The following is a 13,447-nucleotide window of genomic DNA, read 5'->3' as shown; positions in this document are numbered from 1 at the left end:
AACAAGATCAATCGAATTAGAAAACTTTTAATAACGACAAAATTTTTCACAATTCTTATCACATTATTAACCATCTCGCAATTTGAATCACTACCGAATTTCGACTAAACGTTTTAAAATCTCGTATTGTCTGGCATCTTCACAAAATAAGCGACTTTATTCTCGGGTACCCGATAATTATGAATCCAACGGCTCCCTTTCCGCAACGATCCATCGACGCCGTCTTTCCAAACTCCTTGTGGCAGATAAACTGAAATTAATTCGAACCGTTACTCCTTGTTTGAGTTCTTGTCTCTTATACCATTGACAATTACCTTCTCGAACGGTTTGACCCTTTTGAACAATTGGCGCCACAATCAATTCCTCGCCCACAGAGAATTCGTCGTAAACATTCAGGCATGCCGCATCGTGAGATTCCAACATCCACAATGGTCGAACTAGCGGTAATCCTTCGTTCATCGATTCGCTGAGATATTTTTTCAAAATCGGGATCACCGTTTTCTGACGAATTCCAAATAGTTCTTTTGCTACCTCGGTCATCAAGTCATTCTTGTATTCGGATGGTAAATGAGAGAATCTCATTGCTGGCAAAAACGTTGCCAATTGAAACCATCGAATGAACAATTCTTTGTCGGGTAATGGTGGCTGTGCAAGTGACTGATATGACGGAATTTTCTGATAATTTTGTGGAAGACTGTAATCTCCACCGACTGGTCCAGATAAAATGAATGGAAAACCTATTTACCGAAAATATTACCAATGTGACACGACCATAAATTCAATCAACATACCAATTACACCATATGATATGACGGCAGGGATGACACTCTGCAGACCTTCCCATGACGAATTGACGGGTGGAAGACTGAGAAATGCTGGTGGTCTCGGAAAAGATATGGCACCAGAAACACCGAAAATAGGAACGTGATCTTCAATACTGGATGTGAAAATGGACTTGTAGTAGTCAGGATTCACCAAACTCTTGTTGCACTGGTAATAGTGAGGCATATTGTATGCCGTTCCGAAATCAATGAAAAATGAATCGATTTTGTAATCGTCGATGATTTTCTTCAGTTTCTCCAAAAGCCAGGGCACGGCATTGTTGTTCGTAACGTCTAGAACGCCTGCGCTGACTGAACTCTTGTATCGCGTAAGGGCTGGAATACTTCTCTCTGACAACCGCTCGTAGATTAGAAATTTCTTTTGAACGGCCTCAGCGAAGTTGGGGCTATCTGTGCTAATAAACGGCTGAATGGTGAATACGACCTTAAAACCTCGTCGATGCAGAATGTCGACTTTTTCTTGTAAGTCTTTGAATCTCTCTTCGTCCACTTTGTAGTCCCCGATTTCATTCTGCCAAAATTCATTTATCAACACATGCCCGATTCGTAGAAACCCGGAATTTACTACTTGCTCGGTGAAGTTATAAATTGACATTGTGTTTAGGTAGTCGACACCATTGGCGGAAATTTGCCACACAGGCTCCTCCATAATTGAATGAACAATACTCAGTTCGCCTTGTTTCATTCCATCAAACAAACTCTGTTGAGTTAGAAATTGATGTAAAGACCTCATGTCTTTCCCAAGACAAATCTTATACTTTAAGAACGGCATTCCGTTCGGTGTCAGACGGTTCACGAATGCAAATTGATCGTGCATTGCTTTCATACAAAATTGTCTAGAATTATTGTGGTTCATACTAATGTGTAAAGGAACATCATCCGCAATTTTTATAGCCACACCTTCCGCACCGATAAAATATCGTTTCACTGCATTCCCGAATTGCTGCGAGTACGAGTCTCCCGTTATAAACGGCGACATATCAAAACTTGCACGATCAATCGGAAATTCATTTGACTTTGTTATGCCTCCGCCGTACCAATTCCCTTTGTTTGCCGGTAAGTCGTAACAGTCCTGAGGATAGACATCTTGACTGAGTGCTTCCCATTTGATGTCATGACATTCGATGCCATCTTTTACTTCGTAATTGAAATACAGCCGAGCATTTTTATCCCATTCGAAGCATATACTTCCATCATCTCTTAAATTCTCATCCAAGCAACGGAATGGCTTAACTTCGTTTATGTTCCTACCTAATCGAGTTCAACATATTTACTAAATATGCAAATTGAAGGTTTCGCTGTTGTTGTTATACATACCCAACATTCCCTTAAATATCTCCTGACCGCGTTGGTTGTGGAGGTGAATACTTCGATCATCTTTTCCGAATTTCACTGTGTCGAAGTACAATCGGGTCAGTACTTTCTGATGATACATAATATAAGCGTAACCGACTAGGAAGACAATAATCAGGAATAGAATTGTGATAAACGTTTTAATTTTGAAGTCACTGGTAACCTTTTTCTTCCGTCTCATCATCGAAGGAAATGTCTACGGTACGATTGGTTATGTGAAACTTTGTCTACTGAACGGTGTTAACAATTTCATAGCATTCGCCTTACCTGAATTTTCTCTTTCAACAGGCTGGCAACCGAGTTAACACTGGTAATGGAGTTTTGGTTGCTGACGCCACCCGAACGATCGAATTCGTTGGCAATCATTTCTTTCCGGGTGTTGTGTAAACGGAGTACGGCAAGTGGTGAAACAGATAGCCGACGTTTGGTTCGTAAGTATGATCTTGAAAAGAAAAGTCAAAAACACGAAAATTAGAAGTTGTGCGTGCTTCCAAGAGATCGTTGTTGTTTCTAAGGTTGGAAATATGCTTCAGGTGCCCATGCACACATGCAGTATTTGGAACAGTTGCTACGCCCCTTTGGCTTATTCAGTTATAAGCGTATTTTTAGTAGCTTTCGAATGACATCAAATTTGACGATATTTGTCACTTCAACTGGACTTAAAGCAGAATTTTCGGATGTAAAATCACTAACTTTTAACGGCCATAAAAGTCCACAGGAAAGTCGAAGCATAGGAAGACGGGGCTCGTTTGAAAGCTACTGATATTACCTTTCGATTAATACTAAACACGATAAAATGGACGGTCTAACAAATGTGGATGGGTTTTGTGTTTTAGAAATACTTTTTGACTTTGGGCCAGTGCCAGCGCTGTGACGTGAGGGGTATAGGACTTTCTTGTACTCTATCTTATACTCCCATCTATTCCTTACCCAAAGAATCACGAAAAACGGTTGATTTTTCACTGAGATTTTACTCACGCCGTTTTTTCGGATTTTTGAAACACTGTTCCCCGTTTTCGGCCCGTCACATGAAAATTACTATTTTATCCGTGTGGTGTGAATATCCTTATTTTCTCCCTTCGAATGCGGTGAGAAGATGGAGATTTGTTGATGCTCTCTCTAATGACAGGTCAGGTGAGAAATGTGTTATTGTTTTTCCCATAGGGTAAACCAGAACAAGAGTTTTTTTTTTCTCTTTGCAACTTTGTTTTGATTTTGGAAAATGGTGAAACAAATTATTGATGTGTTGTTTCGTGGATAAAAACAGCTATTCACGCTTCGCACGGATGAAAAACTATGTGTTCACCTCGGGTGGAAATAGGAAATTACAACTCGCTCTTATTGGAATTTCCTATTTTCTCCCCTTGGTAAACAAACTAGGTCCCACCTGTTGGGTGGGTCAGATCCCTTGACTGTCTGAACCTGAACTTCTTAATAGATGTTGTATTGGTAATGATTTATTACCGGTCTAAATCTCTCATTAATAATTTAATTCTGTTTTGTTTTACTGAAAATCTTTGTAAAGTCTTGAGACGTTGTAAAACGATACTAATTTTTGATTCACAACTTCATTTTCTGTTACTGGCCTGGTTTTATGCTCATATTAGACCGTTATTGTCTATAAAATGATGAACGCCTTCAATAAAATTTAAACTCGTGTGAATTGCGGCCCTCGCTTCGCTCTGGCCGCAAACTTCACACTCGTTAATTTTTTGTGGTTTATTCGCTTTTGTTAACAAGACAAAATAAAACAACAAGAAAGACTTATTGAAATAGATCAAAAAATTCGTTTAGCAACAGCAGCTACATCGTTAGACCAATATAATGTATCTTGAAACCTAACCTCAGGAATTCTGTGCTTTATCAAACATTTTTCTTTAAATCGGTTCAGAACACTGTAACTGGGGACGTTGAAGTTAATTGCGGCTTGTCAACTTTCGGCACCCTGGACTTTACTTAAATCGTCAAGGAATGCCTCCAAATAAATTTCTAAAAATCTAGAATTCCGTTTTGGATTTTTAGAAATTTATTTGGAGGCATTCCTCGACGATTTAAGTAAAGTCCAGGGTGCCGAAATTTGACAAGCTGCAATTAACTTCAACATGTCAAAGAGCAGAAAAGGCTTTTTCTGAGAACTACTCCCAGATGGTTGAACCGATACCATCCATTTTCGAACTTGACCTGAGGATTTCAACACTTAATCAAATAAAAAAAAGTTTTTGAAAATCGGTTGAACTTTGCTCCAGTTACGGTGTTAACAAAGAGCAGAAAAAGCTTCTTTCGAGAACTTCTACCAGATAGTTGGACCGATACCGCCCATTTTCGAATTTGATCTGAGGATTTCAATGCTTCGTCGAATTAAAAAGAGTTTTTGAAAATCGGTTGAGATTTACTCAAGTTATCGTGTTAACAAAGGGCACAAAATTTTAACATTTAACGTTTTTTCATCACATTTCAATACATTTTTAATCATAGTGAACGTGTTATGTACGGTGTATTTGTTTTCGTAAAACCCATGACTTACAGTCAAGGGAATAACCGTTCTTGAAAAACGATAGCTTCAACCGTGTATGCAGAAAAAAAAAACAGTAAAGGGACCTAACCCGACCTCGCCATAGCGAGACAAAGTGATTATCAATCTCGATCAAGTACTAAAGGAATAAAATCATTTTTTGAAACACATTTTGATTATCTATTAAGTATTGTCTAACCGCGACGACGATATAACTCTTTTCTGTACATTATTCTGCTCGAGACGTTAACAAAACATGTTCCGAGTGAATTTACAACAGCTGAGTTGATGAGTTGATTATTATGAATGATTGAATTAAATCTTCGTTACACGTATACACAGAGAGTGCAAGTCGTTTTGGTTTGTGTAAGCATATAAAACATTAGAATGTCGTGTGATTTATTGTGATATAACTTCCTTTACTCTATTAAGACTCTGGTAAAACACCGATAAGCCACTAATTGAACGATGTCAAGCAAAATTTTCTTTTCGTGTTTTTTGTATGAATAATTACTTGTGCAGTTGTGAGTCTTATGAGAATATCACATTCCTAGAACGGAGTCACTTTTCAATCACGTAAGTTGGTGGTCGCAAAAATAAATGGAAATTCAAATTAAAATTCACATTACAATTAAGGCTAGAATTTTCCCGCGTAATTACTCTCAAAATTCACATTTATTTTTCTATCATTACTAGAGTCTCTAACTACATAGTCCCTGCCAGACCTTAGTTCAGTCGAATTACTTTAGAACGTTTGATAGAACTATTTACCGGAAAACTGATTTGTCAATCCACTTCCACCGTGTTATTGTTACGCTTTAGGTATAGACATACTGACTAATCCAGACTGAACGAATTTGAATCGTTCCAGCTATCTAAACAATCAGAAAAACTGTCTCTCTTCAATTTGCAACAAATTGTTCGAATCAACACCAAGGAAATATTGTACAGAAAATTCTCTTCTTTCGTCTGATATGTTATGATCGTTATGATGTAGGTAGATATAATAATAAGATGAAAAAACACTCGCAGAGCATTCGACACCCGAAATGTGAATATATTCAAATTGCGTTCATATGATGAAGATTTTACAGCGGTGTAACATTACACAAGTGTGATGAGTATAACGATGTTTTGTTCTGTCTGGTCGCGCCGTGAATGTAAACTCTTAATCGTAAATTAATTGAGTTACTCGAAAACATTTCATTGATGGGAAAACCCGATTTATAAAAAGACGTAGTAATTCTTGTCACAAGAATCTTACTCATCTGTAAAACATTGTACACCAGTTTAGCTGAAACTTATTGGAGTAAACTGGTTTTTGTAGTGTTGTGCGTAGGTAAATCATTTAAAAAGTTTAATGCGGTTTGTGACCTGAATTTCAGATTAGTTATGCCTTGACGTTACCACGGTATCCTTAATCCCATTTTGCGAGTTTACACATTTGTCTCAATATTTATTAACACAAGTATAAGTGTTACGTACCTGTACTTTGGAACATCATCATCACTTTCGGTTTCTGAGCTCTCATCCTCAATGCTGACGATTTCGTTAACATCACTTATGCTGACACCGTTGCTTTTCTGAAATGGAAATTGTTTTCGCTTTTATTTTGTTTGTCTAATTACTTGGTGTATGTGTTACGTTGTCGATCTCATTTTCTTTCAAGACAAATCAATAGAACTGAAGACCAGAACCATTTTACCTTCTCACTGTTATCAATTGATGGCAGATCGATTGGATCGTTATCCTCGGGAGGTCTGTCGATAACGATTGTTGGAACGGGACAGCTTAACGGATCCATTACAATAGTTCGTTTAAATTTCGATGTGGATCGTGAATTTTAAAAAAACACCAGAGACACAATTTGTCGTTGTGTATTTGCCGATTAGAATTTGAAAAACGATATACGTTCATTATGCTACAAATCTTACATTACTTTTACACAAAAATGTAGATTGATACTTTTTCGAAACGGAATATTAATTTACGATGGCAATACGTATGATGAGTATTTATTCAAAATACACGTGAGTGTTTACTGTTGAACTAATTTACATCTTATCGGTATTAAAAATTCGCGGAAACTAATTCGGTTTTTATTTTCTTCATTGTTTCACCCAAACAGTATAGTAGCTTTTTGTAGACTATAAGCCTTGGCTTTGCTGTTTCTTACTAATTTTTTTTTTAAATATTTTTTTTAACGATTCGTCTTGTCACAAAAACGACTATCTCTATCGACTATATTTATAACGCTTTGACCCTTTTACTGATACTCTTGTAACTCATTACAATATGCACTTAATAAACAGATTTTTGTAATGAAATCTGTGAGTTATATTACACAAGTATCTCACACGAATGTCGAACAACAACTGAGCGAGAAATATGGAAAAACATTTTATCAGAAATTAGCGAAAAGAATCAGAAAGAATTAACTTCAACACATGAACCACACGCTGGCGTATAATAATTTACTAATTAGTTTGATTACAGGCTTTTGTTGCAATTTATTCACTATCCGTTACAAAAATGATAAAAATTTATTCGGAGATGGAGGTAGATACACAGAATTAAGAACGTGATTCGTCCGAAACATTTTCAATGATTCTCGCATGGTGTGACGTAATTAAAATGAAATTAAAATTTTATAGCACTCTCGTGAAAAGAAACGATTTTTTTTTGTGAATGAAGTATCGATCCATTATTCTGTAAATAGACAGGACAGTTTTAATATAGACACAAGATGAATGACGAATTAATTTGTGTTTCGTAATAGTTTTGCAAACAAAAGAGCTATATTTTGTAAAAATAGAATTTTCAATCAATTTTATCAACAAATGGAAAGTAGCTTCAGTGAATGTTGCTATACAATTTGTTTTAACAATGTTCATTAAAGAATGCAAGAAAAGAATCTGACTACAATCAAAAAATAACAACAAATTACAGACGAAACAGCTGGTTGCATAAATCTTGAAACGTCTCCACTTAGAATAGTTATTTGTTTACCAAGTGGAGATAATAGGCAATTCCAACAAGAACGAGATCAAAAAACTGTAATTCGCTCGATTTTGACTCACCTATTCCGCTCCAAGGCGAAAACAACGTTTTTCACGTTTCTTAGTGACAAAATGAAGGGTTTCATATGCAACTATGAAAAAAATCATCTTCTTGTCGAGGTACAAACAACGTTTTTCATTTGTCGGACTGAAAATGAGCGAGTTTTGATATTTTTCTCGGGTTTTCGACCTCTTACATGAATTTTTTTGAGTATCTGTTTTGCATGATTGATTTTAGACATTTTCGCATGTTACTATGCCCTCACTTCGTTCGAAATAGACAATACACATCAATTTACTTGAAAATTTACACCCTTCACATTCACCATATTAAATTTGTTTAATCGAATAGTCATGGAAAAATTCATTCAAAACCGTAAAATTCATTCAAAACCGTTCTCACACGATAAATCGTAAAGAAATGAATTTTTTCCCGCGCGATATATTGGGAAAACCTGACATTTCATTAAAAAAAATCATGGCAAAATATGTCGTATTTCAGTTGTCCGGTGCAGAAAATGAATTTTTGAGAGAAAACTGCGTAACTTAATCGTGTTCTATTTTTCTGCGGAAACGGAGGCAAAACGGAATGAAAACGAAAAACTTTATCATGCGATCCGTGCTCGGACATTAGTAGTAAACAAACATTCTCTCCGTATAATAAGTGAATTATGTGGGAAAACAGATGAATAGATCATTTTCATTATACGGTACTTGTCAACGTAACCCCACTTAATTTTTCGTCAAGTAGTCCTTAACCTCAATCAATTGACGTTAACTGCGTTTAATTTACTGATTTTTATATGAAAATCGTTCGTTCAATTCATTCGATATTTTTCGACATGTCTGACAGTTGGGATCGTGTATGACGTTTACAAGGTCATGAAAATGATCTATATGCAAGAATTTTGCGAGTAAGAAAAGAAAGAATGAATGCAGGAGCCGTCAGGAAAACTCATTATTTTCAGTGCATGTGCGGTGTTAAAACACGAGCTTTTACATTAAAACGAAGTTGTAAGTTTTAGGTAGAGCTGAGTAGGAACAGCCTATAGGAGGATGGAGTTTAGAAACTGCGAGTAAAATCTATTACAATTTAGTACTTTTCTTCATCAAAAGTCTGCTGTCACTGAATTATTTTTTCATGAACAAACTTCACTGCTGTGACATTTCATGGGAATGAATCAATGTGAAGTTGTTACACAAAAAAATAGTACATTGATATAGGTTTGTTCCAAGGCCATTTGAATTGTCAAATTTCATCCACAGAACCATAACCTCAATAACATTTCTGTGTAGATCGTGCAGGCGACGTTGCTCGATTTGTATGAAATATCATGTAAGCGACGTTGCTGTGGATGAAATTGTCGTTATTAGGGTTGTCAAAGTTCGTGTTTACAGTTACTTGGAACAAACCTATTGAAGTACAATAAAAAAAACTGTGGAGCCTCTACAGGCCAACTGACTAGGCGAATGCTCAATACACTTTAATTTAAGAATTTTTAATTGTGTTGGAGTTTGTACTTTAATTTTTTTTTTAAATATAGTTTTTATTATCACTTCTTTTTACACTAGTGTGAAGTACAAAATAGGGCTCATATAGCAAATTTTTCTTACAATAGAAAGTTTAATTTAACAAAATTGACTGTTAAAGCCAGGGCCGTAGCCAGACTCGAATATTAGGGGGGGCTGAAGCCCCAAAAAAATTTTTATAAGGGAATGCGAAAATTTGGAAAGCCGAATTTCAATTTATTCGTTTTTCTTACAAGGTTGCAATTAAGTGACTTAGTGAATTTTTTCGAATAAAATATAGCGTTGCACAAAATTCAATAAAAAATTATTTTCTAAATATTATCGATACTTATCGTCAAATAAAATATTTCATTCATGAAGAGATCATTTTAGAATCATGAGTTTTTGCTGTCTGAAAATCCTGAATTTTGCCTGCAAGTTCTTCTCAGTAGAATTTTACTAGAATTTTCTTTTCGACTGGAATGAAATATTAAATAGAATTGTTACGAATTTGTACAATTGCAATTTAAGCTTCACAAAAAACAGGTTTGCTCAATGTGTCAATTGCAGCAAAAGTTCATCAGAACACTTCGTCAGAACAGACTTTTTATTGCGATCATTTCGGAGATATAAGTTACGGCAATTCGGAGGCGATTTCTAAACTATTAATAGTGTGTCACGTAAAAAATCTTTCAAGCTGTGTTGAGTGTAATATTGCATTTACAAAATTAATTGAAAAAGCATTATCTATCTTGGCTTTTTAGAAGGGGCTCTTCATAGCTCAGGGCACCCCCCTAGATACGGGCCTGGTTAAAGCGCTAACCAGTGTTTGTACAAAGTGTCAAAGCTCACGAAAATTCGAAAATGTCCACGCCAATGGGCGTGTGGAGGCAACGTTTTGGGCAGCAGACTCACCTCAACTTTTATCTACACCAGATTTTGGGAGAATATTCACGAAAGAATAAGAATAATTTTGTCAGAATTCATACAACCTAAGTGCCAATACCCTAGCAACAAAACAAGGAAAATTAAGGTGGTAAAACTGTACAGTGATAGAAATATTTACACTTTTAAAAATAAATTAAATGAAGTATGAGGAGCGTGTTGAAAATATTACGTCTCCTGTTACAATTTCGGTGTTCGAAAATGAATAATTTGTGATTGTGACATCTTTTTTGTGTGTTGCTACGTCATTTTGGTGTTCAAACATGAAATAAATTTTAAAATTTGTCTTTTTCGCGTGACGTCGATATTGCTTTAAAAAAGAACGCGTCATGGCAACTCTATTACAAAAAATCAGTGTAACATTGTCAAATGGTATTTTGACATGCGTCAAAACGAAGTTTGGTTGCTAGAGAGGGTATTGTAATATGCCTACGAGTGGAACGAAAAAGTACAAAGAAAAAGAAATTTGCTTCAGCTGGTCAATTCATACAAACAAAACTGCTTATACTTCATCATATGATCAGTTTTGTTTGTATGGTCCACTAAATCTGAAGTAAATTTTCTTCAAAATTAACTGACGACCGCTGTAACATTTCAGTGTTTTTCTTGTGCGCCAAAATGTTTGCAATGAAGTGCAAGCAAAATCAATGGGAAAATCCATGGACACTTCATCAAGTCCATTTAGTCAATTCCGTAGCTATTGAGATTATCTAAATTATCTTAAGTTGTCGTAAAAATAATACAATCGAGCTGGCTACTTACACTTTTTCTTATCTTATCACCAACATAAGGCCGTTGAATTGCTTCATTATCAACCGTGTCTAAGCCCGACGGTAACGACACCGAATTTCTTCTAAAATTTCTGCTGATGAGGTTTGATGAGTGACCCAACGACGACATGGGTACATCCCCATCTGAAGACTCAGTGGCTGATTGTATTCTGGAATGGGTAACCGTTTAATAACACTTGCTAATCGTTCATCAACCGATAAAAAGGGAGAGTACTTTTTTTCGTCGAACTTCAGCTCATCAATGTGTAGTCCGCGCCGTTCGATCAATGAAATTTCACGCATGGGTATTGTCGGAGGAGGAGGTGATAGGCTGCTAGCACTGCTGGCCAGACTACTTAAATCCGATGCACTCAACAATTTCTCTTCGAAGTCCTCGTAGGCTAATGGCACTGGTTTTGCTTTATCTTCAGACATTTTGGTGTGTAATTAGTACGCTCATCAACAAATTCGATTGTCTCACTACACTAAATTCACTTAATTCACTAAATTACGCGTTTCGTATTACAAGCAATCATTTTAATTCACCAATGTCAACCACTTTTTATCAACTGAAAAAGATTCAGATTTCAAGATTACAACTACCGTAATTAAGCTGTTCTAATTGCTTGTTATCGGAACCATATATTGTCATGTGGTCTCACCATTGAGTATCATCGGAAAGTATTCAGTTTAGCGTTTGCGTCGTATTAGATGTCTACAGTTTGTTCGTTGTGTAACTTCTATGTTTTTTTTTTTAAATTTAATTAATATCGTAATTTAATTATCACATATATGCTACGAATATCACGTCACTGTAATGCATTCCATCTTCGCCGACCTACATAATTTCCGATTTATTACACCTCCAATTCTGTAAGCAACAAATTAGTTCGACGAACGTCTGTGTACTGATTTTGGACAGTCAGTGTAATGGTTTTTGATAATTTGTTATCGATGAACGTAAACACGGTTCGGAACGAACAACAAACAAAAAATAATAAATTTTTATTTTGCGGTCGTTATGTGGTGTAAGAGTATGTATAATTTGCCAATTATTTTCTCATTCGTCACACAAAGAATAACGTCCCGAACTTGTTACATTCAAATTGACTTGCGTTATATATTGTCATGTCGATTTACTTAAAGTATAATACAATTATGACATTGATAGCCGGAACGCAATCATATTATGGGAAAGATAGGTGAAACTATAAACGATACTGACATGTACGCTATCAGATATCAATATTTTTCACAATAAAAATGTGAATATTGTCGTAGACCACATGTAAATTGCAGTTTTTCGTTTCAAATAATATTCCAGCAGTTTTGACGAGACAATTGAATTAGTTATATATTGCTAAGTATATAGCTGGTTAGACAGTAAACTTTGATTTATTCAACAATTTATCATTTAAATTACAAATGAATATACCAGTTCTGTGATAATTCATCTAAATCACTGATTCCACACTCTACAAATATTGAATAAATATTAAGATAAAAATGTTATTGTCGGATCGTTTCACGTGAACATTTCGACGAAATTCCGCAAGGTACTGAAAGTGGTTATCTTCCGAAACAGAAAATGTTTTACCTAAATATCCGCACAGTGAAAAAAATGCGCGATTTGGTCAATTCGTTAACGAAATTGAAGATTCGTAGACTTAAATTCTCAACAATTCATTTTGATTGAAGCTTTTAAAAGCTTTTTTTGGATTAAAGCTCAATCCACGCCATTAGCCGTATAAATTTATGAGTAAGAGATAGCTTTTGTCTCCTTTGTTACGATCTGTCAGTTTTTCTTTTTTGCGATTTAGAATGGAAATGAAAACTATAATTGAGATATCTTTGCTGTTTTAAGTGGTTTTTCATATTTTTTCGGACCAAAATGTTTTAAAGTGTGTTTGGAATCGATTGACATTAATAAAATAGAAAAAAAATATTTTCACACAATCTGTTAATGCCAATCTATTCCAAACACATTTTAAAACATTTTGGTCCAAAAAAATATTGAAAACCACTTAAAACAGCAAAGATATCTCAATTTTAGTTTTCATTTCCATAATAAATCGCAAAAAACAAAAACTGACAGATCGTAACAAAGGAGAAAAAAGCTATCTCTTACTCATAAATTTATACGGCTAATGGCGTGGATTCACACCGTAAGTGTACCTAAAATTTAAATTTTAAGTGAACGAGTTGATGATAAAGTGAACCAAAAAATACATTTCAACCGAGGGGTGACGCACTTACATTTAATCCATTTAATCCATTAAATCCATTTAATCCAAAAAAAAAATTTTTAGTTTTACCGAAATAATTAGGCTACCCACCTGAAAAATTTGTAAAGTGATTGCGAAAAATAGATTTACACGATCCCCAGCTTGTTTAAGTACTCGTGAGGTATAGGAATTTTTTTTTTTGTTAAAAATGGTATTAAATTTATTTAATCCA

General features: G+C 35.3%; 1 protein-coding gene across 3 annotated transcripts; it reads right to left on the bottom strand.

Moving 5' to 3' along the window:
• Nucleotides 1-12,161, bottom strand: LOC119077609 (myogenesis-regulating glycosidase). 3 transcript variants are annotated; one of them, XM_037184824.1, is made up of 8 exons: nt 11,226-12,161; nt 10,983-11,160; nt 6,193-6,290; nt 2,463-2,637; nt 2,160-2,391; nt 792-2,093; nt 315-737; nt 1-250 (listed from the first exon to the last, which is right to left on the bottom strand). In XM_037184824.1, exons 1-8 carry the CDS (start codon nt 11,423-11,425, stop codon nt 114-116), a joined length of 2,745 nt encoding a protein of 914 aa, XP_037040719.1. In that variant the 5' UTR covers nt 11,426-12,161; the 3' UTR covers nt 1-113. The 3 variants fall into 3 exon arrangements, with proteins under 3 accessions (XP_037040719.1, XP_037040720.1, XP_037040721.1); XM_037184825.1 differs by lacking the exons at nt 10,983-11,160; nt 11,226-12,161 and adding an exon at nt 6,413-7,225; XM_037184826.1 differs by lacking the exons at nt 6,193-6,290; nt 10,983-11,160; nt 11,226-12,161 and adding an exon at nt 5,479-5,625.
• Nucleotides 12,162-13,447: the final 1,286 nt, after the last annotated feature.

This window comes from Bradysia coprophila, unplaced genomic scaffold (assembly GCF_014529535.1).
Source record: "Bradysia coprophila strain Holo2 unplaced genomic scaffold, BU_Bcop_v1 contig_24, whole genome shotgun sequence".
Lineage (NCBI taxonomy): Eukaryota > Metazoa > Arthropoda > Insecta > Diptera > Sciaridae > Bradysia > Bradysia coprophila.
This window is presented reverse-complemented; position numbering and strand designations above follow the sequence as displayed.

Excerpts from the sequence above, each read along its gene's own strand:
- LOC119077609 (XM_037184824.1), bottom strand. The coding sequence starts at position 11,425 with ATGTCTGAAGATAAAGCAAAACCAGTGCCATTAGCCTACGAGGACTTC. Across the intron at positions 11,161-11,225 it reads CTGAAGTTCGACGAAAAAAA|AATACAATCAGCCACTGAGT; the intron begins GTACTCTCCCTT and ends TACCCATTCCAG. Across the intron at positions 2,094-2,159 it reads GATATTTAAGGGAATGTTGG|GTAGGAACATAAACGAAGTT; the intron begins GTATGTATAACA and ends GAACTCGATTAG.